The sequence below is a fragment of the Ixodes scapularis genome, unplaced genomic scaffold (genome assembly GCF_016920785.2).
Source record: "Ixodes scapularis isolate PalLabHiFi unplaced genomic scaffold, ASM1692078v2 PGA_scaffold12__126_contigs__length_90152505, whole genome shotgun sequence".
NCBI classification, from domain to species: domain Eukaryota; kingdom Metazoa; phylum Arthropoda; class Arachnida; order Ixodida; family Ixodidae; genus Ixodes; species Ixodes scapularis.
This window is the reverse complement of record NW_024609838.1, coordinates 40,394,722-40,420,715: the sequence shown is the minus strand read 5'-3', so window position 1 is coordinate 40,420,715 and position 25,994 is coordinate 40,394,722. Positions and strand designations below refer to the sequence as shown.

Below are 25,994 nucleotides of genomic sequence, written 5' to 3'. Positions count from 1 at the left end.
GCGGCGAGACTCCGAAACACACTTCGCCCGAGCGAACAAGTGTGTTTCGGGTCCTCGCCGCTGCAAAAGCTGTGCGCTGACGTCCAGGTTCCCCGAGAAATGCTTCTTTGATGCTCTGTGCTACCAGATCCTCGCGCTCCAAATCTCCGACCGCGGGCACTCTATGACTTCGTCGTCAAACTGCCAGGCTTTGTGAGTATAGAGGAGGCTATGTCCCTACTCATTGTTCAGACAGTGTTTGTATGCCTAGTGTGACCATAAGGAAGGAACGAGACAATCCCCCAATATTCGGACGCTAAGCGCGACAGTAAGCAGAGTGACACTATTACCGCTCCGCGACCAATAATATTGCGGCTATAAATCCCTCTCCCTCCCCGCAAAAAAAAAAAAAAAAAATGGAATTACAGAGCCGTGAACATAATATAGCCATACCATATGGCTGTGTTCCAAATCTTGTTAATGGATCCGAGTTTCTCCGTCAGATTATGTCACGTGGTAAGACAGGGCATGAACGCGGGTAGGGTTTCGAAAGCCAAGGTACGGAATCTTTACCCTAGAGTGAGATCGAATACATTTTTGGAACACGGCCCGAGTGTTTCTTAAATTAAGCGCCTGCTGCCGCAAAGCCCTGCCTCGGAAAGCGGGCCGGTGATGAGGTGGACTTCTTTCCTTCCGAGCACGCCTGACAGCGCTGCGAACGCGACGCGCTGGCGCGTTGCTATGTCTTTTCTTTTTTAAATGTTTTCCTTTTTTTTTTTACGCGAATAAAAAGAAACGTGCGAAACGTATCGTGTAGGAAACACCTTAATTGTACGTTTCTCAATCCGCTCTACAATTTCCCAATTCACACCTTGGCTCTTAAACAAACAATTAAAAAATAGATAATTAGTCGTAATTAATTAAATAACCAGGCACACTAAAAATATCATGCACTTTCCCAAAACGCTTTCTAACAACATACAGTTAGTTTCACTGTCGCTGAGCGCTGTTTTTTTTGTTGTTTTTTTATAATGTTTGGTGCAAGTTATTTGGGACACCCAATATATATATATATATATATCTTTTTTTTTTTTTTTTTTTGACAAGTGACGTACACATGTCGAGGCGGTCAAGGCGATTTAATAGCGGTTAAGAGTTGAGCATGTCGGTATACATACTTGTAAGTAGATCAACTTGAACTTTAAAGACAGGTGAGGACAAACAGCTGTTTGTCCTCTCCTCTCCTGCTTTTCTTTCCTCGTGTTCAAGTATAATTCTAGAAGTTCAAGCTGATCTATTTACCCGCATGATCTTTTGTGACCAGAGCCAGTAGTAACGGTTTTCGGTTTTAGCTCCACCAGTAAGTAACGATTTCAGGCTTCCAATTGCAGTTCCACCAAAAAGTTACGATTTCAGGTTTCCGGTTTCAGTTAAAAGCTGGCTAGTCTAGCACATGACGACACGACGCAGCGGTTTTGCACCGTGCTTCTTACGTGTTCTGCTTCGGGCACGCCAGAAAAGACCAAACAGTAGTTAGTTTTATTATTATTATTGACTGTGGGAACCGCCTAGAATTGGAACACAGGCAGCTAGTTGAGAGGCCTCGACCAGACAAACGCCCCTTTGAGTCATCCGTCTGTGGCCCATTTGCGTGCGGTCGCTAGTTAGTGTGCTCCCCCAACGACAGCCGAGCGAAAACACTGGCAAGCGCGTGCTTAATCTACTTTGGTCACCAACCAGCGCGCTATTGTCTAATTTCCCGGAGGTTCCTTTATGCGCGACGAGCAACCGGCAAAGCCAGCCGCGCCGCCGGTCTCAAAACACAAAGGGATGCAGCGGCAGAAACGAGAAGCGCAAACGAGAGAAAAAAAGAAAAAAAGAAAAGAAGGCTCGTTGTCACACAACGCGGAAGCCAAACCGCTCCGCCACTTATTGTGAAACCGCGCCGGCACGTGACACCCGCGGCGCGCTGCCATTGGTCGGCGTCTCGGGGTATATAAGGGCGACCGCGGGCCGTCGTCATCTGCGTTGCCAATGTAAGGGGTTTGCGAGGTCCGAGGGGTTGCGTTTTTTTGGGGCTACAGCTGGCAGGCTGTGCTCGCCGGGGGCTCGCTCGGCCCTAGGAGGGCTTGGTTTTCAAGCTGCTTTTTCTGGGATATTTTTTTCCTCCGCCCCAACCCAAAAAGGAGTCATCAGACCCAAATTCGGCCCTGAGGGATATCTGAAATCACCAGGAAAGCCCAAGTTTTCCCGTTATTTGCTTTGATGAGAGAAACATCTCAATTCGGTTTTTCTTCGTGTCGGGTCGTCGCCACCGCGGTTAGGCCTAGCGGCGTCGTCGTCGTCTCTGTCGGCGACCGTCCGCTCGCTCCCGTACCATCGCCGCCGCCTCTAACAACGCCGGACCATGAAACAGGAGGTCTTCCTGGAGTGTGCCATGGCCGTGGGCGACTCCAACGACGAAGCCCTGGGTCGTGGAGTCCTCCACCACCACCGAAGGGCCGCCGCCGACGACTCCGTACCCTCCGACGTACTCCTAGACACGCCACAAGACACTCCGATCGGCACGCCCTGTTCCGGCTTCTTGGCCATGGGTAAGCTACCCACCATCGTGCATTGAAATCTTTTAGTCAACCACGAAAATGCCGCGCAGTTTCTGCGTAAACGGGAGCGGCGGAGCTTTGCAACGCCGCCGCCCGCTCATCTGATTGTATTGATCGACGAGGATGTTTTGGTCCGAGAGACCCCCACGGCTGTTGGCGTCGCCACCCGGTCAAATCGGCTTTTGTTTGTATGTTGCGAAGGTATCATCGTGAGCATGTGTTCGTTAGAAACTGTGCCAGCGTGTTTTTGAACGTTAGTGATGTGTGGCGTAGGCTGTCGCCGTCAGCGTTCCGCAAAGACGCGTCAAACGAAGTCAACGCGAACGCGGCGCAGGGGGGCTGCGTGTTTTTCTTTTTTTTCGTGCCGTCTGGGAGAGGAGGTTTTGCAGACGCGTCGGAGAAGGAGGGGTGCTCGCTCGCCCTCATAGCAACACGGCAACACAGCCGACTGTTTCTTGTTTGTATTTTTTTTTTTGTTCGGCGCGTACGGCGACGAACTATAATCGCAAGCGTAGAGAGATATAAAGGTAAATTAATTTGTGTGCGATGTACTGCACTGGCTAAATTTCTCGTCTACAGCTAAGAGACGAGTCACCAGTTGAGCAATATACAAGCGACACAATTTTGTATATATTAATCCTCTAGGGTCTGCTCTGGTGGAGCAAACCAGAATATAAAAAAAATGCGTATTATTATTGCCTGCGTTATTATTGTTGTTTTGTTGGTGCTTTGCTTTGTCTGCGTCCTGTCAACAGGCCTGTAGATTTCGCTAACAAAAGTTTTAATAAAAAAATATACGCAAGAGTCATACAAAGAGGACGGACACGACAAACATCTTTTAAACTTGGAAAAAAAAAAGGTTTTGAAAGTGGGTTATTTTGTCTGGGAAATCGGTAAAACATGGATATCTTGTTTTGGCTTCGATCGTGAATGTAAAGATTTTGACTGCGAAAGGTTTTACCGAGAAATATTTTTATAAGCGTCCGGATTTTCGATGTTTCGTGTAAAAACTTGCGTTGTTTCTTTTTTTTTTTTAACTTTGGAATTTTAGAGCCTTTTCTGCAGAGCTCCAATTTCCGAACATTTCGTCTGCCAAGCTTTGTAATCTGTAAAATTTCTCTGTCAAGCTTTATAATCTGCAAATCTGCTTAGATAAGTTTTGTAATCTTTAATCTGCAAATCTTCCGTGGCGAGCGTTGTAATCGACAAATTTTCTTTGCTAATCTTTGTAATCTACAAATTTTAATTGCGAAGCTTTGTAATCTACAAATTTTCCCTGCAAAACTTTGTAATGTGAAAATATTTTGTGGCTTTGTAATCTTCCTCTGCCAAGCTTTGTAATCTACAAATTTTCCTTCCCAAGCTTTGAGATCTGCACATCTTCTGTGGAAAGCTTTGTAAAGTAGAAATTTTCTCCGCCAAGCTTTCCAATCTTCAAATCTTCTGTATCATGCTTTGTAATGTACAAATTTTCCCCGCCAAGCAATTTGTACTTTTGGGGCAAGCTTTGCAATCGGCAAATTTTATCTGACAATCTTTATGAATGACCTCCAATTTTTTCTCTGACAAATTTCGTATTCCACAAACCTTCTCTTACCAGCTTTATTATTTAAAACTTTTTTTTTCTCTGGCAAACTTTGTAATCTATGTAATATCTCCTCGGAGCATTTTAACCTAAAAAATTGCTTTGACAAGCCCCGCTGTTTACATATTTTCTCCGCGAAGCTTTGTAAGCTTAAGGTTATTATTTATGCTGCGTTTCCGAATTCTTAGGTTCTGTGTGTAAACCTCCAGATCCTAATTCGATCTAAGCATTTAACTCAGTAAGCTTTTGAATACCGCTGTTTCTATCGGCATCAAAAATATTTAAAGTACTACCATCTCCATAGGTCTGCTGGGAATGTTCACCACGACACACTTACCTGGCGTATTTTTTTTTTCTTCTTTTGTTCAGTTATTACTTGCTGTTTGTTTTTATTTTCTGTCATCTTTCGACGCTCCCTGATGCTGGCCTTTCGTAAGCATTTTCTTATTATTTCTTTTATTTTTTTTTTAATCTAGCGTCTCTGGCGGAATTCGTTTGTTGGCAGGCGCAGCGCTTCCGGCGACTGTGCTCTTTCTTTTTTTCCCCCTTGTGTTTTTATCTTTGTGATTTGTTTCTGTATGCTAACGGTCCTTTTTTCTTTTTGGTTTTCTCTCCGAGTTGTCGGAAGTAAGCGATAATAAAAAATAAAACTTGGCTTCGAGCGAGGTCTCCGACCCCCGCATTTCTTGCGCTGCCTACAAACCGCTGCAATAGAGTCGCGCGTTCGTCGTCTGCTATCCGCGTACCGTCGCCATCTTGGTATGCGGCGCTGCTGGCGTCGGTGTTCGGTATCACGAAGCCATCGCGGCTCGAGTCCTTGGAAGATATACATGTCTAGCACAATTGAAAGCTGGAGATTGAAACCTTAATCGAAATGAGAAATGTCGCGAATTCTGGTCGAAAATCGAGGTTCGACTGCTTCGGCGAACGTTCGAACTTTTATGAAAATTCGACGAAGTTCGGCTTGTAGACAGTGTTGCTCGACATCTGCGCAACAATTTAAAAATTTCGGAAACATATAATTTATAAAACATAGTTATTTTATAAACATTAGTAATCAATGATTACTAATGTTTACACAATAGAAAAGCAAACGTATGTACTTGCAATGCTTTAGTTAGTTCATTAATGTGAAACAATTTTCCCCCAAAAATATTGCACATTTCCTCCGCCAGGTGGCATTAGTTCGTTTTCAATTTTTCGCGCATGCGCACAATAGTTGAACTTTAGTCGAACATCAGTCGAACTTCGGTCGAACCTCGGGTTAGAAGTTCGAAAAAGTCGAACCTAACCGAACTCGAACCTCGGAAAGCCTGATCACGTTACCAGTGTGAATATACATGTACAGGGTGTCACAAAAGAAAATTTACACTGTCTTTTTTACTGCAAAAATAAACTAGCCATCGCCGAACGCTCATTCTCCGCCCAAAGGTAGAGCTAGAGGTCACAACCAGATGCCGAAGTTTCAGCCCGATCCGATAACTTAATCAAAAGTTATGAGTGATTTTCTGAAAATTTCAATGGGAAAATGGCCGCCGACGGAGTTTTCAAACACATGGGGCTCTATGGCACCAGAAACCGAAAACGGGGAAAAATGGGCTCCATTTTCCCATTGAAATTTTCAGAAAATCACTTATAACTTTTGATTAAGTAATCGGATCGGGCTGAAACTTTGGCATCTGGTTGTGACCTCTAGCTCTACCTTTGGGGGGAGAATCAGCGTTCGGCGATGGCTACTTTATTTTTGCAGTAAAAAAAGACAGTGTAAATTTTCTTTTGTGACATCCTGTACTATATACTCGCGTTTGCCCAGACCCGGTGTGAGCAAACACGAGCTTGTTCGTACGCAGCGCGTTGGCCTATATTTATTGCACACTGTGTGCCTACAATGCTGAGTTGTAAAGAAAATCGCAGTATACGATCTCGTTAGTTTTAAATCGCATGTTTTCCGATTTTCAGGTCCTCTCTGTACAAACTGGGCTAGAAAGACGCTACTGGAGTTAGCAGAGCAGGCGAGGGACCTGTTTCTTTCAATTGAAAATTAGTTCATATATTGTTGTGATGAAACAAAGTAAATGAAGTTATCTAATAATTCATCTAATAATTTGAAGTCGATTAGCTAGTACTACACTATCCAGAACGCAGCTGCTCCAACCCGGCTGACTAAACTGGCGTGGAAACGGCCTCGGCAGTTTATGATGATTTGTTTTTTCTCCCCAAGCAATGAGAAGGAATAAACTTGCAGGAGTTCGTATTTTAGTTAGCGAGTATTTGTTAACATAGTTTGAACAACGGCTTTCATTTTTCGTTTGCGCGCTGCGACCGGTTGCGTTGATCACGGCACACCGTGAAAAAACAAAATAAAACAAAAACAAAACTAGGACCTTGCGAATTTCCGGAAGCCCTGAAACGAACCTTCAGTGACGTTCCTTTTGTTTTTAATTGTTTTTTTTTTTCTCTCTCTCTCTCCGCGCTGAGGACAGATGCATACGGCTGAGTGCGAGGGTGTTTCAAGCAGCAGCAGGCTCTTTTGATGAAGGCTATCTTTTTCTGTATTATCGCCTTCCCTGATCCTCCGTTTTAGTGTGGGTGCTTGCTTTGTGCGGCCCTGAGAGAGAAAGAGCGTTCCGACCGAAAGTGTTTTTGGCAAGCGACGCCCCTATACCACCGGCAGGCACTCTGTGTGCGTTGTCTTGTCTTCGATGCTGTTTTAAATAAGTGGCCTTTAAAGCTTTCCCGAGGACTTTTCGCCGTCGACGTGCCAACGGGGAAGTCTCCCCGCCTTTATCCCCCCCACTGTCGCGACCGTTTGTTGCGGGTCCCGCCCAACAGATGGCGCTGTGGAACGAATTAATTAAGATGATTTTTTTGTTTTGTTCTCCGCGTGTGGTGTTAGTGGCGCGTTTGTTTCTGTTTGTCGTGTCTGTCTGAGGGACGCTGACTCCTCGAGGACGCGAGCGATGACGGAAGCGGAAGATACATCATACTACGCCCCAGCTGGATTTGAGTTGGCGTGGGGGGGTTTTGGCGGCTTTGAAGTATAGACTCGGTCGTTGGCGAAACGAATGGCATTTCCGGTCGAAAGAGAAAGTCGACTTGAAAACAACGGAGGAGGAAACCTCAGCCGTTTCGCCGCGTGCTCAGGATCACGGTAATAATAAGTTGCAAAACTCAACCAATAATTTTCTTCTTTTTCTTTTTTTCTTTTGGGCTGGTGTCAGTTTTCATCTATTATTTTTTTTTTGGTCAATCAGGATTGCCTTTGCTTCTACGTTAGCCCTACTAAAAAACAAAAATTGCATTTATACGACTCATATTTCATACTACTCTACGAAACGCCCATATAAAGCAAAAGCTGAAAATTATTTAGTGTAATCAGCTGACTTGACCATTTTAAGTGGTTAGACAATATTCCTTACCTTATACACGTATCATACGGATAAAACACGGTGCTGTGCTCGGCATTTATTATTTAAGGTATCACTAATTAGAAAATTATGAATGTCAGGTGGAAGAAAACAATGGAATGGTGTGCGCCATCTGACAGAGTAAGAATGGTGGACACCAAACCTAACCCTGACCTTTGCGTTCTTCACTGAAAAAAAAAAAAAAAAACTATAATGTGTCATATGGTTCTTTCAGATGGCGTTACAAAACATAAATCGTCTGCACATATGTCTTTTTTTTTTTTAATAGAGTGTCAGAAAGAAAGGAATTGTGTAAGCACTATAAGTGTGTTGTAACTTCAGATCTACGGAAGGGACTCCCTCCCCAAATTCCCATGAGAAAAGGTTGTCACAACGCCACTCATTATAAACGCACCATTTTTATGACGTCACAAAAAGAAACATATCCGTCAACACTTTTTTTTTTTTTTTCGTGATTGAGTGCTCCGAAAACAAAGCTAACCTTTTTACCCAATGTTCTTCAACGCATTAAGCATTTACCATAGCGTTGATTTTTTTTGATTTTTTTTTTTTGCGTGCAGAAGTAGTGGTGCGGTTCTTACGTTGCAATAAACTATGTACTGTATCTCGTAAACAAATAAAAAATATATATATATATATATATATATATCGCTGTAATTGGAAAACAACATTTAAAAGAAACGAAGATAGAAATAAGGGCAGCACCACGCTAATGTGTTTGTGCTCTCAGCGACGGCTATTTTCTTCGCTTCAGTCGTTTCAGCAAATAGAATCAGCCTTCGGCGGGCGCCCCTGCGTGCGCGCTTCGCTGCACAGCTCCCATGTGCTGCAGCGAAGCCAGCTTGGGGTTACCCCGCATGTTTGGTGTTTTATTTTTTTTTCGTTTTTTTTTTTTTTCGAAGAATCGTTGCGATCTTTGTCATTGTCCATTTTCGGTGCCCATAAAAAAACCAAATAAATATCATTCTACGGCATTCAAAGTTTAAAGACGAAAGCAGCAATAATCAGAATAAGCCACTGGCCGAGCGAACATATCGCAGTTCGACAGCACGTGCAGCGAAAGCTGACGCTGCAGGGGCGCTGTACTAACTCGCATTTTCGTAATGACTACCGCACGGCCGAACTGTCTCTGGAACATCAAAAAAAAAAAAAAAAAGGTAGAATGTGTTAAGTTACCGTTTTCTAATCCCCCACACGGCACATGTGTCATTTGTCTCGTTTGAAAGTTGTTTAGACACTAAGATATCGCAGTTTTTAACGCTACCGGATATATATTTTGTATCGATTACAAGAAGGAAGCGACAAGATGACATGCCCTATAAACCGATGTAGCATACGCAAACTCACGGCCCTCCAATATATCTCGCCCAAGGTCGTTCGTGGTCTCAGAAAGTATCGTCGACCAAAGTGTGCCTCGCTGATATTAGGCATCTGCGGCCAGTTAGTTCCACGTGTGTGACGTCAGGTTAGCGTTAATCTAAGCTCATAACAATCCACCCAAAACGTAATGGATACCGTCTTGGGTCGATGAAAAACATATGTCGGTAAAAACAAAACAAAAAAAAAAAAAAAACAAAAAAAAACAACAACAACAACAGGAGTTTATATGTTATTGGTAACAGTTTCGAGCGCCGAAGCGGTTACACTGGGGCGCACACAGGAAACCGCCCCCTCGTAAGACCACGGCGTTAAAAAGAACGAGCTGACAACGACTCACATGTCATGACAGTACTTCAAAGAAAAGAAAAAACAGTAAAATTTAAAAGAAACGCCCAAACAGCTAAATTCCACACACGCACACAAAGAAAAAAACAGGGACGTTTTTGTTATATTCGCTTCACCTGACGATGGGCTGCAGTGGACGGTACGACGAGCGATGCCGAGCGATCCAGCGCCGCGTATCTATCACGTGACTACACGCCCAGCGTGTCACACGCCCCTTCCGGGGGTCACGTGATATTCGCACGACATATTGGAAACGCTGCGATTCGTCGTAAAGAGTGTAGCGTGCGAGCGAGCGCAAGACCAAACACCGACCTTCGTAAACAGTACCGCGCATAAAGTAACTGCTCTGCAAATAAGTGCGTGCTCGCATAAAAAAAAAAAAAAAAGTGTTTTGTACCGTATGGCGTGCGGCGATCCAAAGTGCAGGGAAAATGGCTGCGTTGCAGCACCGCTGGCGTGCCGTAGGAGGTCGGCTTCATATATATCGAGCGAGCGAGCGCCGAAGATAGCTTTGCCGCCGGTTTCTATGGGCCCCCGGAGTTGTTGCGTCATCGGCCGTGCGTGGGGGGATGGCGCAAAGCTGCCGTAGAAAGAACTATCCGTGCAGCGGGGAGAGGTTGCGTAACGGCGAGTTTCGACACTGCCTGTCCCTGCTTGCCTTCCTGCCTGCCTGCACCGCCCCCTATGTCGGGGCCGGATATGCGCCATTTTTGTACCGGGAACGAATCGACGAACATAGGTTTCTTTTTGGGTGTGTTTTGGTGCCGGTTCTCTATATACTTTATTTCCTTTCTTTAAATGATTCTCAGTTTTATATGTGGTTCACGGGATGATTGATTTTTTTTTTCTCTTTTTGTTCTCATTTCCCCTCATCTATTCTTCCAACGTAAAAACAACAACAACAACAACGGTGTTTTAGAAGTTAAGCGAGGTAAGCATAATGAAAAAGAAAGAACCAGAGAAACAAATGCAAGGAGAAAGGAAGGCACGAGCATCTGAAGATGTCTACGGCCGCCGAGACTTGGCATGGCAACAAGGTTTCGGAGGGGAGGGCATTTTCCCCGCCCTAGACTAGACTACAGTTAGCACGTTCACGGGGAGTTGTTACTTTCTCGTTTCTTTTTTGTTTTTTAAACGGCATCCCCCAACTATTTTTACGTTATATATATTTATACTACTTTTTCCTGTTCTCGTAGGTGCTCGACTGTCCCTTTGTTTTTGTTTTCTTTCTTTTGTCCGCTTCCTTCGTCTAGGTCGATTTGTTTTATGTAATTTTCGTCCCCGAAAAAAAAAAAAAAAAAAAAAAAAAAAAAGGGGGGGGGGGGGGTAACTACTTTTTTTTTATTTCAGGAGTTTATTTTTTTTTAACTATTCCTGCTTTAACACGTCCTTCGCGTCATTAATAATGATACTGCCCCTAGTTGCTGCGGGACAGTCTGTTTTTTTGCTGTTTCCGTCGTCTGCTTCTTCGACCGGGCGGGAGAGACCGTCTGCTTTCTCTGCTTTTGCAACATTTCGCGTGTGACGGAGTCGCATTTATGTCTTTTTCTGCCGTTTCTTCCGTCGTTTTGTCCCCCTTAATGCGCCTCCATTAGTGCCAGATGCTTCTCACGAATGTGTGTCTTGTTCGAGGTCAGGAAAGATGCATGTACCATATAAAAACGACGAAACTGCTCGGTAGGGAAACTACGCCAAACCCCGGATTGCCGTGAGTGCGGCCACCGGACGGCCATCTTGCATTCAGCGAAATTGCGTTTTTGCGAGCGTTGTAGAGGCTGGCGGCAGCGTGCTGAAGACGCGTTTTCTACTCGTTCGTCGTCATTCGCCGAAAAGACGTTTCTTAAACCCCCTTGAAAACGGTGAAATTGCCTTTGAGAACACGTGGAAAATTTGTACGAAAGCGCAGCGTCGCAGGAAAAAGGCACAACTCGCCGAAAGCAAGTTTCGCCAGTCTCCCGGTGTGATCAAAGCTTCCCTGGCACGCCGAAGTGCAGCGCCTAGCGCAGTCAAGAGTCAACAAGAACGCGCTATCGTCGCTAGCGGCTCACCAATAGCGAGCGAAATCCACGGCAACATGGCGGGGCCCGGCGACAGCGTCAAGGTGGTCGATCTTGCTATACTATCCCGCTGGCTGCCCCGACATTCTGTCCGGCCTAAACCATCGCCGGCTCCCCCCCCCCCCCCCCCCCCCGCCCCCCACCACCACCACAAAAAAAAAAAAAAAAAAGAAGCTAGTTTGCGCATTTTTTACTGTTTCCCAAAACGAAAAAGCAAGTTCCGCGAACGGAGAGCCGGATAGGTAGCAGTCAGGAGAGCGCTGTCAACTTATGCAAACGACGCTATTAACGGATAAACAAGACTCGTTCGTTTTTATCGAACGCCACATTATAGTGGCAGTCTCTCCTCCACAAACAATTGATGGAGGGACGGTTACAAGTAGGGCTGGGCGTCGATTAAAAATGTTAACCCGATTAATCGCTACCCATTAATCGATTACTTGGTCGGTTGCATTTGCCTTCGGACATAATATAAAAAAAGTGTCAAAACTACGTTTTGTTTTTTCTACTATTTTTGCTATGTCACCAATGATCGAATCTGCAGTCACCCTTGAGAATTGTTGCTGCGCCTACCCCCCCCCCCCCCCACACACACACACACACACACACGCACGCACGCACGCACGCACGCACGCACGCACGCACACACACACACAGACACACACAGCACAACACGAGGAAGCAACGTAAAAAATTAAATATATTTGCATTTTTATCTAAATATTATATTTACTCCGAATATATATCGCTGGGAGTTTCTAAGTGGTCTTCCGTGGAATAGAACAGTACAGCCTGCTAAAGTGAAGTTGTCTCAAGTAGTAAAAAGGACACTTTTACTTTCTCCTCCAAATATATCTTAAAGGGAAACTTCAACGAAATTTGAAATATACCCGTCGTGTTCAGAAATAGGCTGAATATGATCCACAGTATCTGGAAATGACAGTCGCACCTTTGTATTTTGAGCCTGATGGCTGTCTTTTTCGTTATAAACGGCCCACTCTGGCAAGCGCACGGAGACCATGTCACATCCGGCGGAATCTTGACGTAGTTTGTCTCGGGATGAGCAAAGCTGCGTTGAGGCTGACGTCGTCAGGATGACTTAGCTGTTCCAGCCACCCAAGCGATCGAAGGAAGCCAGCGATCAGGCCACTGCAACTAACCGCAAAGCTCCTTTTTTACGAATTTTGAGTTACGAGTTAATCTTCTATAATCTTGTAGAGGGAGAATAGCGACGTCTGGGACAAAGAGAATCCCGTTGAGTGCAAGGGAGTTCTTCCCTCTTCTCTTGCGCTGGCCGTAGAGCTGTCGGGATGACGTCAGGTTCAAAGCATGCATAGTTCTAGGCGAGACAGTTATCGTCACTACCTTTCAAGGTTCCTTGGTGCTGGCCGTAGAGCTGTCAGGATGACGTCAGGCTCAAAGCATGTATAGTTTCTAGGCGAGGCAGTTATCGTCACTACCTTTCAAGGTTCCTTGGTGCTGGCCGTAGAGCTGTCGGGGTGACGTCAGGTTCAAAGCATGTATAGTTCTAGGCGAGACAGTTATCGTCACTACCTTTCAAGGTTCCTAGACGGGCATTGTCAACGAAGCCTTAGCGACAGCCACCAGGTGCTGTTTGCTAATCCTTTAATTCGTTTTAAAATTCCTTTTAGTGACTTTTTTTAACAAGATATTGGTGTGTTCACGAAGCGACGCAGCTTAGCTATCTTACTATTATTATTTTTATTATTATTATTTACTTGTGGAACATCGTTCTGCGGCGGTACGGAACTTGGTAACAACACCCTATATGCTCCGTTTCACCTTACGATGTACCGCGGCAGACGCTACGCGCCAACCTAAGCCAATCCAGTGCCGGCTGTGTGCCACGTGACCTTGGGGAGGTCCGCCGAGTGCGTCGCACGTGACATGTTCCGCGGCATTGGATTGGCTGGGCTTGGCTCGTAGCGTCGGCTCACCGTCGGGCGAAGCGCCGCGCGGGATGCGTGACATCGCGTACAAGGTGACCTTGGAGCCTCCGAATCACGTGACGCGATGCGTCGGTAAACACGCGAGCACCGGCAGACGTTTACTCTCTACGCAACGACGCACATGGGGGAAAGGGAAACATGTAATAAAATAAACGATATAAAATACTAATAAAAAAAGCTGAGCATGCGAGATGTATTACTCGCTCCCGCTGTTTAGATCGTTGTTTGTTATTTTACAGACTGTGTGCCCTTCGTTGTTTTTCCTTGGCTTTGTACTGTTGCCTGCTCCTTTTTTTTTTCTTTTTTGAGACGAGAGAGATTATTTTGTGTATACTTTTTTTTTGGTTTTGAGCGTTAGACCTGCTAGTTTCGGAGATACATAAAAAGCAGGTTACCGACTTGAGGCAGGCTGTTTGTGTTTTGCAATTTATATATCTGCTTTCGATATTGAGGTGCCTAGAAAGAGAGTGAGGGGGAAATAATAAAATGCAGTTCGGACCGTATCCTGGTCGTGCCGCGAGGAGTTCCGTTGGTCTGCTCATTTCTTTAACGAGGGTTTTATCATCATCATCATCAGCGATTATCCGAAACGATTTTAATAGCTTTCTCTGGTCTTCTTGTATTTGTATGGGGATGGTGTTTTCTCGCTAACATAGTTTGTGCGTCGAGACTTAAATAATTAAGAAAAATATCGTAATGGACTGACAACTTTGAGCTGCATATTGCCGCGGCGTGCATGGCCGAGAAGAAATGCTTCGCCGAGCATCTAGGAGGTTCGTGTTTATTGTTACCCCGAGTGTACAAGATAAGGATGCCAGAATGACCTTTCCTAGTCAATCTCGCCCTAGCTATAACTCCCGAAAATTCTACATAGAATAGTACCGTGCATCCGCCCCATTCCACACTAAGCGCCCATTCCCAAAAGTTTAAAATCTGAGAAAATATGCAGAGTAGATTTATGTGTAAAATTGATGAGCGGACAAGCGCCCATCCCCGATTTTTCCGCGATTATCTTTCAAGTTTGAGTGGGCTCTTGCGCACGGTATTTTACGGTATGTCAAATTTTCGAGATGACTGGTGTGGTGTAGAAGGCAAGGAGCCGAGCGCGGTATTGCCGATTCATTCGCTGATTCACTCTCGCGGTATCCAGCTGTTACGCCGACGCAGCGTCGCTCACTACTGCTGCTGCCGCCGTCGACGCTCGCTGCTGCTTTCTCGACGTGTGTTCTTTCTTTTGTTTCCGGCACAAGTTCGCTAATGAAACCTTTATTTTTATTTCATTGTTCATCGTCTCGTCACCTTTGTCCGTGACATCAGCGTCGTCCGAAACGATTTTAAGATAAACCACTATAGATACGCAACTTTTAGGGTTATCAACACCCAAGCTCACGCCAGCAAGAAAAAAACAAAGTTTATAGTGTTAGACTTGTTCGATTTACCTGCACGTCGAGGATAAGCTATTACTGCACCCCTATATTGCCCCGCACTACAATTTCTGACGTCACGTTTTCAGTGTTGTCTGCAGTAGAGTCTCTCAAACCAAATTTAAACAATAACTTCGCATAACAATAATAATAATAATAATAATAATAATAATAATAATAATAATAATTATTATTATTATTATAATTCATAATGTGGCTTGTAATTTGGGTTACCAGCTCAGATGTGTCTTTAAATACGTTGAATGAATTTTGAGGCGAAGGCGGTGAGCTGCAGCTGCTCGACCAACACCTCCTAGATAACAAAGCTGTAGGGCTGAAAGAGATGGCGTCATTAGAGAAAGCCGACGCTGGGCACAGATGATTGGGCACGACGATTACGTCAACGTTCTTCTCTAACCTGTCTCGAAGCCCAGCGCTGATGTAGCACTCGTTTCCAATCTGTGTCCAGCTCTGGCCTTCGTTACATGGTGACGCAAAAATGCCAGCCCGGCACTACGGTATTGGCTTGTGTAGGCGGTCTTGGCGCGCGACTTGCAAGTTGCACAAAATGTAACGTCACCCCAGTGGAAAGCACGGGAAACTCGGAATGTTTATTTTGGCATCACATTCATTCGCCGTTTTGTCAGTAGCTATTTTGAATCTGGATTTCGGAATTGATAATTAACATGCCGGAGGGCTAGAGTAAAGCGTGGACATTCAGAAAATGTGCTTTTGCCTAAAAAGCTAAAAAAAGAAAAAAAAAAAACTGAAGCAGAAGCTTTTGAGGAAGACAAAACGACAAAAGTGAAACCAAAAACAAGAAGAAAAAAGTTAAAGAGCACAGAGAGTGTGTACGTGTTTTTCGTTTTCCGTCGTCGCTGGTTGACATAAGTGTTCTTGGTTGACTCTTTCCGTCATCTGCTCCCCGGGAGGGATTGTGTTTTCGAACGGACGTCGTTGGAAAGACAGGCCAACTGCGCATTTGAAGCACTCGCCGAGCTTTTGAGTGTGCGCGCAACCCACCATGTTGGTGAGAGGACACAGCTTGAACCTTGTTATTGCGAGGTCTCTCATCCTTCTTTTGGGCTCGGAGCAAAAATAAATCCGGCTTGGAAAAAAAGAAGAAAAAAAGAAAAAAAAAACGAAAGAAATGACGTTGGGGCTTTGTTAGTCTTGCCTCAAACGGAAGGAAAAACAAACATATGTGGAGGCGTTATGGACGTCTAAAACGGATAACTGTTGCACAGGGTGTCGGTTGTTTTTCGTCAAGACGCAACCCTTCATGTACGATGCATTAGCGATGCGATTTCGCGGCTTTATAAAGGTTGACGAGAAAGCGAAAAAGGGCATGTTGGCGTATTTTGCTTAACCCTATAAATCGCGCGAAGTTTTAAACATGAGACGAGAATTTCACACCATTTTCTCTTTTTTGTTTCTTTTTGTAGTATTAAACCATTTGTAGCCTAGGTATGTACGGTAAAGGAATCTCAAAGTCTGCTTTATTCAATTAAGCTACATGTTCAGTGTATGTGCAGTAATGAACCCTCGTTCCTCGAAAAGAGTTCTGAACGATTTTTTCGAATATTCTGAATGTCGTGCAGTTTTCGGTTCGTTCTATCGGACGTATACGTTCCAGCCTTTAGGCATTTTTGGTACCTGAGCGCGCGGGTAGTTGCGTAACGTGGAGCTTAAAAGCTTAAATGATGCCAAACAAACGGATTAGGGATTACGTGCTAACAGTGTGCCGTAACGTTTTCCCGTGGTTTTTTTGCTACGCTTGCGCGCACTCTGCGAAAAAGTTAATGTTTCGGCTGCTCAGTTTAGTTTTTAGTGTTCTTGTCGCAATGAGTAACAACGCGCATGGAGAGACCAGAAGTTGCTACGCAGTTACCTTAACTGCACCTCGTTGACATTGTTGTGCACCTATTGTAACTCCTGTACTATTCTACGAATAAGCAGCGGGCATGACTGGTGTTGCGAACATATACGTACGTTGATAGGGAACGAGATCCTGCAGCCCGCCTTTGCTTTACCGTATACAGTCGGCTCGCAGCCATTCGTCGTGCGTTACCGCAGAGGCGTGATCACCTGCTGCGAGTCACGCTGGGAGATCGGAGTACGCTTTCCGCGTCGCGATTGGTCTCTCGTTTCTTTGGTCGTCCCTGATTGGATGTGCTAGCCTATAATTCCGAACCCCCGAACGCGGCCCGGGACGCGGTAACCTCAGTGCTGAATGCTCCAACGTAGATAGGAAAACATGGACGCGTTGTTTGGGTCTGGCGCGCAGTCTCTCGAAGACCCCGACAGTTTGGGAACCACTGCAAAGGAGAGCAACCGCGGAGAAGCGAACCGCCTGTCCGCCATTTTTAGCCATTAGCGCGAAAGAAAAAAAGAAGCGTCGGCGCCATCTTGTATCATCGCGAAGACGGTGACAACTATCTTGACGTCAAAGCGGCTTTCTGCACGTGTAACCATTTAGTTTTCTTTTTTAAGTGCCTAATTAAAGTTATATTCAAAGTGTCTCAACGTGACTGCTTTGTGTGTGCGTACGTGCGTGCGTGTATGTATGTGTGTGTGTGCGCGCGCGCACTGACTCATGCTCAGTACGCACGAATGCAGCCTCCACCGTGCAACGATAGCTTGCCGCGGTCGCTGAGCAGGAAAACGTTGAGGGATCGCTTTTCTATGTGTTTATATACTTCGTTTGTCTTCGTTGCTTTGGCTTTGTAGCTACGCTTGTTTGCATAGCTGGTTATTTTTGTTTTGTGTGTTCCTTTCACCTTGAGACGTTCCGGCATTTCTTTTTGTGTGTGTTGGTTTTCAAGTTTTTCCCGTTCTGTACACACGCATTCCGTTCGTCGCGCGTGGATAAATCTATTTTTGTTCCTTTCTTATTTTTATCTCCAGCTGTTGCAGCAGCTCTTTCTCAACCGAAACGGAAATATTACAAAACCAAAAAAGAAAAAAGAAAAAAAAAAGCGATAAATTTTTTTGGGGACAGAGATTTCGAAGTGCGTAGGAGAAATACAAACCAACAATAGGAGACCCTTTTTTGTATCGTTTGGTGGAGTTCTCCCGAGTCGAATTTCCGAATTATGTGTCGGAATTCTGGGCCCGTTTCATAACGTGCGGCTATTGTGCGCACGTCTGTATTTCTTGTTAGCTTCCAACTGCAGTGAATGCGTGTCATATACGACATGAAATACGATTCCACATCGTTAAAGGGTAGCTCTCGTATCACATTTCGTTGACCCCACTGTACCGTAAATACGAAAAACTAAAATCTCTGAGAAGGTATGTTCAAGCCATTGCTGTGTTCGAGAACACCGAATATTGCTGACCGAAACATTGCGGTTCGGAACACTGCGGTTCGGAACACTGCGGTTCGGAACTCTGCGGTTCGGAACACTGCGGTTCGGAACACTGCGGTTCGGAACTCTATACTATTTGGACGCTGCGGGCTCAGAGCGCTGCTTCCTATTGACCTCGTTAAGTGTGACTCACAGCTCCAAACAAACCAAAAAGGGGCGAATGCATAGGACTGGATTCCGCTCCCAAAAGAACGATCGGTCAGAAATCGGACGTGAGATTTAAGCGTCTAAAAATAATAGATAAAGGAATCCTAGATCTCACACTTACCACGACAGGAGTTCCATGTGCGTTCCATAAAGTACGGTGGAACGCCATCTAGACGCTGCGCTTCGAAACGTGACTTTTGCAAAGAATACAATGCAGTTAGCGTAGCAGCCGTGGTGAGAGCGGGGGGGGGGGGGGGGGGCATACGTTTTAAGCACTGTTGTTTGGAACGTATGCTCACAGTGCGGGTTTGGAACGCTACTATTTGGAACACTGTGGGTTTGGAGCACTGCCCTTTTGAAACGCTTCTGCTTGGAACACTGTGGTCTGGAACACTGCGGTTTGGAGCTCGGCGTTCTTAAGGTTATTTGCGCGACTCGAAGTTCGACTCACCTTGAGTACCAGAGGACGCGACTGGCGACGAGGAATTCCGTTGTCCTTGAGGGTTCATCGCTCCGTGATTAGAAAGGGGTCGGAAGGAGGGGACGATGATCAGCATAAAAGTAAACAGGTAACAAAGCGAGGAGGAGAGGGCGGCTTTGCCGAAAAGGTGCCAAGGACGTTCATCGGCTGAGAAAAAAAAGGAAGCGAAGGGAGAGGAGGGCAGCACTTTCTTTTACTTCTTCCTTCTGCCACGTCGCGTGGCTTCATCGAGTGCCGCCGCCGCCCTGCTGTCTCTCGAACAACGGGCTGTCTCCACGCGGGTTTGAGTTGTCGCTGGTCTCATTAGGGCCTTTGTGATCCCATGTGTGTGCTGGCTGTAGGTTGGGATTGTTTGGCACGTGTTCATCGCTGCGTTTGTCGCGCGCATTGCAAAGGGGGGGGGGGGGGGGGGGGGGGGGGCAGGGTTCGTGCACACATTCATGTTTGCTTACAACCGAGTTGTTGCGATCTCTTGCGACGAGAGAACGCACCGGTACGAGGGCACCATCTACGCGGTGGCCCTGGAACTGCATTTCACTACAGCGAACGTCTTGCGCTATTTGCGAGACCAAATGTACGTACGATCTTTATGAAACTACCGTTTATAAGTTATTCAAAAACTTTAAAAAAATATTTAGGAGTGGAATGTAACTCTCTTCCATTCTTATTTATTTTGTTCGCGCAGAATTTTTTGGGGTCGTTTGTAACATTAGAGAGTTTTAGTAGATCGTGTTTTCAGGCCACGCTAATCGTAGCGGGAGCTCGCGCTGCCACTTTGATGCATGCTCTGAAGCTCGCGCTCGTAGCGGTAGTGGGCCTTTGAAAAGGATCTACTAAAGCTCCCTAATGTCAAAAGACTTTCGAGTAAAAAAAGATAAAGAATGATGCGCGGAAACGCGAAGTGTTCCACGGCTACCCGAAAGGTGTCGTTAGTTTATTCTCTCATCGTAAGAGATCCTAAAAGATTTTTAGACACCCTGTCGTAACCAGTCGCCAGTGTGTGAACCAGTTTACTCGAAGTTAACTATGTTGCTTTAAAGTCCTGTGGAGGGCTATAGTCCACCATAAAAGGGCTTTCTCGGTAGAATATATTGGTACACTGTGTTATAGGAGAGGAGGTGTGATTATCGCACGGGCCGGAGCGGTATGCTATAAGCAGCGCCACCTTGCACTTTAATTTACGGCTCAAAGAAGAAAATAGTAACAGAGATGGGCAGATTGAGCATTTAGTTTCAGCCTGTCGAGGTGTTGTTGAGCCGCAAACAATGCCCGCTTTGTTTTATTTAGGGCCCAATTTCCAAAGAATGGACCGGTCTTTGCCGTTGCGGTGCTGCCGCCAACTTAGCGACGGTACCACGCGGTGATATAGGGACCACGAGGCGTGTATCATGGGACCGGTCTCGGCCAGCTGCGGGAAGCGAGCGATGGCCACACCCGCAGTTCTTGTTTAGCCCACTGTAATACGGGTACAATATCGTTCCCGCCCAGCGTATTTTCAAACAGAAATCGGTGCTGCGCATTCCGACCGCATTACCTACCAAACAGAACAGAAAACAAAAATGGCTGCCCCTTCGGCATTTCCCAAAGGCCTACTAGGCACTTAAAACGTCTTTGTTCACACACGGAGCGGATTGTTAGTGAAACGGCGCTTGAACTACCGGTCGGTCGATGTGTACTGATGGCAACTGGCCTCCAGTCACCACTGGTTCTGGCAGTCTCGGCGGCATTGTCGCTCTTGCTACGGTGACAGCGACACAACGCCGCGCAGGCGCATACGTTTTCCCCATTTCTTCGACGTTATCTCTCTCTCTGTCACTCCTGCGCCACATTGGTGGTATACTCAAAGCTCTTAAGCAAAAGCCTTCACAGTATACGTGCGGTCCGCCTTGCTGCCGCCGAGAGCACACTGACGAAACTCCCCACTCTCCAAGAGCAGTCGCCGTTTGCACGCTCTACCCATGCTACATGTGCAGAATCGGACACAAACGCGCTAAAAGGCCGGCCCTAGAAATGCTGCGAATTTAAAAGACGCTTCTGGTTTGATGATCAAATGCTCATGAACGCCAGCCAACCGACTTCGTCGACACTTCCAGCCTCGAAACGTACGAATTCATCTATAAAGTACCTTACATGCTCCACTGGAAAGAAGAACAGCGCGGAATTTCGTACTACTTTCGCTCGTGTAGTCTGCGCACAATTCGAAAGCGGTCCTCAGCATGAAGTAGAATGAAGCGAAGGCTACGGACGCGAGGTCAAAGCCTTGGACGACGTTGTTCTTGCGGCGTGTATATACACAAGCGGCTCCCGAGCCTAACAAGAATGGCTGGCCTTCGTTTGTCGTGCGAAATCGTCGCATGACCCTCGCGTGAAACAAAGGACAAACAAAAATCACGCGTTCGCACTATTGACTCTGAGAGAATTCGAGGGTCAATAGTGTACCGTGTGTTTTGTTATGCTCGTAAACATCGTGTTGCAAAAGTAAAAAGTAAAAAAAAAAAAAAAAAAAGCGCGATAGATATAAAAGGTTATTGGACTATATAGATGGGGATAAAGCTATTTTTCAGATTGTTGGCATGAACGGATCAGTAAAAATGAGCAACAAACAAAGACAAAGCCGTGCTGCTCGTACGTCGCTGCACTGTCAGTCCACAGCCCCTGCACGAAAAACCGGAGCTTCTCCACGCAGCTTTCTGGGAAGCGCCATCCCGTGGTCGTGACTTTTCTGACTATTATTAATACTCAACGACGCGTTTTATCAGCCTGATTCGGTGAGAAGAAGCAACAGGCGTCCATCCTTTATGTCCCAGCATAGCAACAAGGTCTAACAACGAGAAGAAGCCAAAGAAGTGAAAGGAAAACCGGAGGGGAATTTCAGTCCGCCCCAGATATCTGAAGCTCACCTGACTCGACGTCCACCACTAGGAGAAGACCCGCGACTCCGCGCTCGGGGAAACAATAAACGTTCCTCCAATTCAGTCCGATAGACGTCTAACGACGTTACCTCGCGTCAGGACGAGAGGCAGGTTGGTAATATAATTCACTAACAAATATGCGCATTCCATTTTTGTTCTTCTCGCGTATTGCCCCGCTGGGTCCAGTTCTTATCGTCGCATATACGGGTAATGAATTTATATTTTCCCGCCGGTGCCTCGAGCCCTACAAACTCTGACCGCCTTGACTCTGCTCCCTGCGGAAAGAAGTATGGATATTTCACCGCATGGCCTCCTTCACTAGCGCCGCCACACGGACAGCAGAAGCCCTTTTTTGCCGGGCCCCTTCCTATGACGCGTGTTGCCACTTGACAGGCATAGCAAAGTGTATACAGGAGGAGGCTTTGCTATGCCTGTCAAGACACGAGGACAGTATGATCTGTGGACACGCTTGTGCATTTTGGAAGCATATGTACGCCTCAGACAGTATCTGCAGACCACTGATCTCAATGACAATTGCTGGATCGCGCTTGCCGCTCCCGCAAGTGAAGCCACCGAGCTTCACTCGCTTGGGATACGATTAGCCGTTTTTGCTAGCCTTTGCTGCGGTTTTCCAGCGTGCTGTGGACACGTTTTCTACTCGTTCGTCGTCATTCGCCGAAGATGTTTTTGAAGACTCTGTGTATTGTTGAGACTTGCCGTCGTGAACACGTGGAAAATTTTACGAAAGTGCAGTGTCGCAGGAAAAAGGCACTACGCGTCGAAAGGAAGGGCTGGCGGCGTGTTCAAAGCTTCCTTGGCACGCCGAAGTGCCGTGTCTCTGTGCCTTCGCACGCTTGGATACCGACCAAGAATTGACGCCGTGTGGATGTGTTTTGCGAGTGCAATGTGCGTGAAGCCGTATCAAAAGGTACAACTCGTCGAAAACAAGTGTCGCCGGTGTCGCGGCGTGATCAAAGCTTCCTTGGCACGCCAAGTGAAGCATCTTTGTGCCTTCGCATGCTTGGATACCGGTCAAGAATTGACACCGCGCCAAAGTTCTGAACGTGTGTCGCGCGTAGAAGCCTTTAGATCATTTATATATATCGGCCACGGAGTTCTGGATCGTCCAGCTGTTCCGGTGAGTTGCTATCAATAAAAGGGAGAGATCTGTACGTGTTCTTATGTACTATATTAACCATGGCTATGTCCCAAATCTACTCTAATAGATTCCGTGGGAGCACGAATAGGGCAACGTTGTGGAGCCAGGGGGGTTTTCGAAAGCAAAAGTACAAGACGGCGAGAATGAAAATCTTTGAAGCGCGGCCGATATGGTCGTGTGCAATCTGCTGACCAATTACAATTAGGCGAGCCGCGCTCAAACGTCAAGTGCAATTAAGTAGGTTGATAATAAGCCAGCACTGATCAGTGATGAGGAGCTGTTGTGCACGGTATTGTTTAAATCGTCTAAGGACGAAAAAAAGACGTACCTTCCCCCCATCTTCCGTCGCTAGTGGACGCTGGATTAAGCTCGTTCCTAAACCGCGAGGGGAAAAGACGCTGATCCAGAGGCACGAACAGCTTCACGCACATTGCACTCGCTAGACACATACACACGGCGTCGGTTCTTGGTCGGTATCCAAGCGTGCGAAGGCACAGAGACACGGCACTTCGGCGTGCGAAGGAAGCTTTGAACACGCCGCCAGCCCTTCCTTTCGACGCGTTGTGCCTTTTTCCTGCGACACTGCACTTTCGTAAAACTTTCCACGTGTTCACAACGGCAAGTCTCAACAATACACAGAGTCTTCAAGAAACTTTTTCGGCGAATGACGACGAACGAGTAGAAAACGTGTCCACAGCACGCTGGAAAACCGCAGCAAAGGCTAGCAAAAACGGCAAATCGTATCCCAAGCGAGTGAAGTCCGGTGGCTTCACTTGCGCTGCAGCGAACAAGCGGGGAAGCGCGATCCAGCAATTGTCATAGAGATCAGTGCTGCAGACTGTCTGATGGATGGATGGATGGACGGATGCTAACGGCCATACCCTTTATAACGGGCGGTAGCTTGCGCCATCTATCCTCCCTCCGCAGACGGATAGAGATGGGGTCTCCATTGTGCTTTGCGGAAAAGGAGACGCTCTCGATTTCTTAGAGTGTGTAGAGACGGGTTACGAGAATGTTGCAAACAACATATGGCGATTGTACGAAGTTACTGTGGCGAAGGGAACCGACGAACAACCGGCGAGAGCTCGAGACATTCGACGAAATGTGCAATGCAAAGGGGTCTAAAGGGCACGCGATAATAATAGGCATCAGGAAAGATATTAACATGTTACAAATCTAATTTCATGCGACTAAATACAAGAGACAAATCTAGCGGTTTCTCTGAAATGATTCGCGAAATACTGGTCGATTAAAAAAAAAAAAAAATCTTTATTTTCTAGTTTTCAGAGTTCAGTGCAACGTACACATACAAAAAGAAAAAAAAAAAAGAAACAATGATAAAAAAGAAATACAGAGGGTTTGAATTTGCTTAAACTTTCCCGGTGTTCCAATTTTGATTTACTCTTGATAGAGTTTTTGCGTGCTTGGCGGCCGGTTTCAAAGCTTGCGCGGGTTGTGCCTGTTTGCTTCGTTCAAACACTGGGAGAAAAAAAAAAAAAGAATTAAACAGAAAGAGGTCATCCACGTCGTCTTCATTGTTCGATTGTTTTTTGTTTTTTGTTTTCTTTTTGCGGCGCGTGTTTTAATGGCGTGCACACTGGCGGAAAGAAAGCCTTTGAAGATTCGCTGTGCCGACTTTAACTTTTCTTTTTTTGGTTTACGTGTTTGGGTGTGTGTGGAGCAGCAAGTGGGCACCGTTAATCTTTTGGTGAACCACGTTTTAGAAGAAAAATGAAGCACAGCCCACGATGCTTTAGATAACGCCGGCGTTATCGAATGCGGGATTGAGGCCGAGCTCACAAATAACACGTCCAAAGTGTGTATATAAATATATATATATATATATATATATATTAGTACCTGTTAGTGTTTCGTTTTGGGCGTGTAGTTAGCATACGTAGATCAGAATTCAGATTTCCAAGGTGCGAAATCCTTGAAACGGTCACGGACAACTTTGTTCACTCTAATATGAAGAATTGCATAAAAAGGCATGTCTAAATATATAGAAATTAAAATTAAAAGAAAGCAGACGCATCGTTTCAGCGCTGTGATTGCAAATCGATATACGGAGTAGCGGCATAAACAATCAATTACCATACAGCTGGAAACGCGAGTGCTGGTTGTTTCAACGTTTTAGAAGTCAATCTCAACACTAACTAATGTACTTATTTTTTTTTTTTTGTGAAGCTATTTTGAGTTATTTTTATTATTATACCACTCGGTAAGGTTTTTATTCTTTATAGCCAGTCTAATTTTCGACATAAAAAAAAAGAAAAAAATAGAGCGACGTTTCTTAAGAAATATATGTCTCGGACATATAGGTCCGAGAACATATATTTCAAGCACCTAACCCAGATGTTTGCATGGAAAACGATAGTGATGGCTACGTTCGTGATATTTGACATTTCTTACCGTGTTTTCACCGCTTTTAATGTAATAAATTTAAAATAACGCCGAAAAAAAAAAGGAGTTAGATATTCCGAGAAACTAGCTCGGGTAAAAATGGGGATTATTTCTCATGAATACGAACACGAAGAGGAAAACTACCTTATTTTTTATCATTTACGACAAACTTCAACCGACCTGCAGTGTGTAGGATTTTATTGGCCTGGTACACGTCTCCTCTACTCCGGGTTTCATCGTCTATATTTTTGTTTATGTATTTTGTTAGGCGGTTATGGTGTCACGCATACTTGCATGCATGCATCCACGTGAGCTCTCGCCATGCGCCGCGGCGGTTTTACGAACGTCCATGGCGCGTCTCGTATGTACTATATATAGCGCAAGCGCTGTCACGCTTAATTTACGAACACGACTCGTTTCCTGCGCGCTAATGCAAGCTGGCTGGGAATAATGAGCCCTGCGCACGCGCGGCCACAAGATATCGTGTCCCTCTAAAAATAAGCATATTTCTATATCTTTTTTTTTTAATTTTTTTATGCGGATTGCCGGGCAAGCATTTTTGATAATCGTCAAATTTGCGGTGTCGATGTTTAGACAGGGGAAAGCGGCATAACCAGGGGATCCTGAGTTTAATCCTCACCCTCCTTGCCCGTTTTGATCTGAGACCAGAGGCTCCGCCTTCAGGGAGAGCTCGTTGGCTTCCGCAGTGCTTTGGTTGCGCGTGCCTGCGCGATCACACTTGCGTTAGCG

General features: G+C 45.7%; 1 protein-coding gene across 1 annotated transcript in view; it reads left to right on the top strand.

Moving 5' to 3' along the window:
- The first annotated feature begins 1,978 nt into the window (after positions 1-1,978).
- The window catches only part of LOC8043997 (MAP kinase-interacting serine/threonine-protein kinase 1), a 58,828-nt gene continuing 34,812 nt past the window's right edge, over positions 1,979-25,994 (top strand). Inside the window, exon 1 of the mRNA XM_029971336.4 lies at positions 1,979-2,573. Within this exon, the coding sequence (XP_029827196.1) occupies positions 2,387-2,573 (187 nt within the window). The 5' untranslated portion in view covers positions 1,979-2,386. The remainder of the gene's footprint in view (positions 2,574-25,994) is intronic.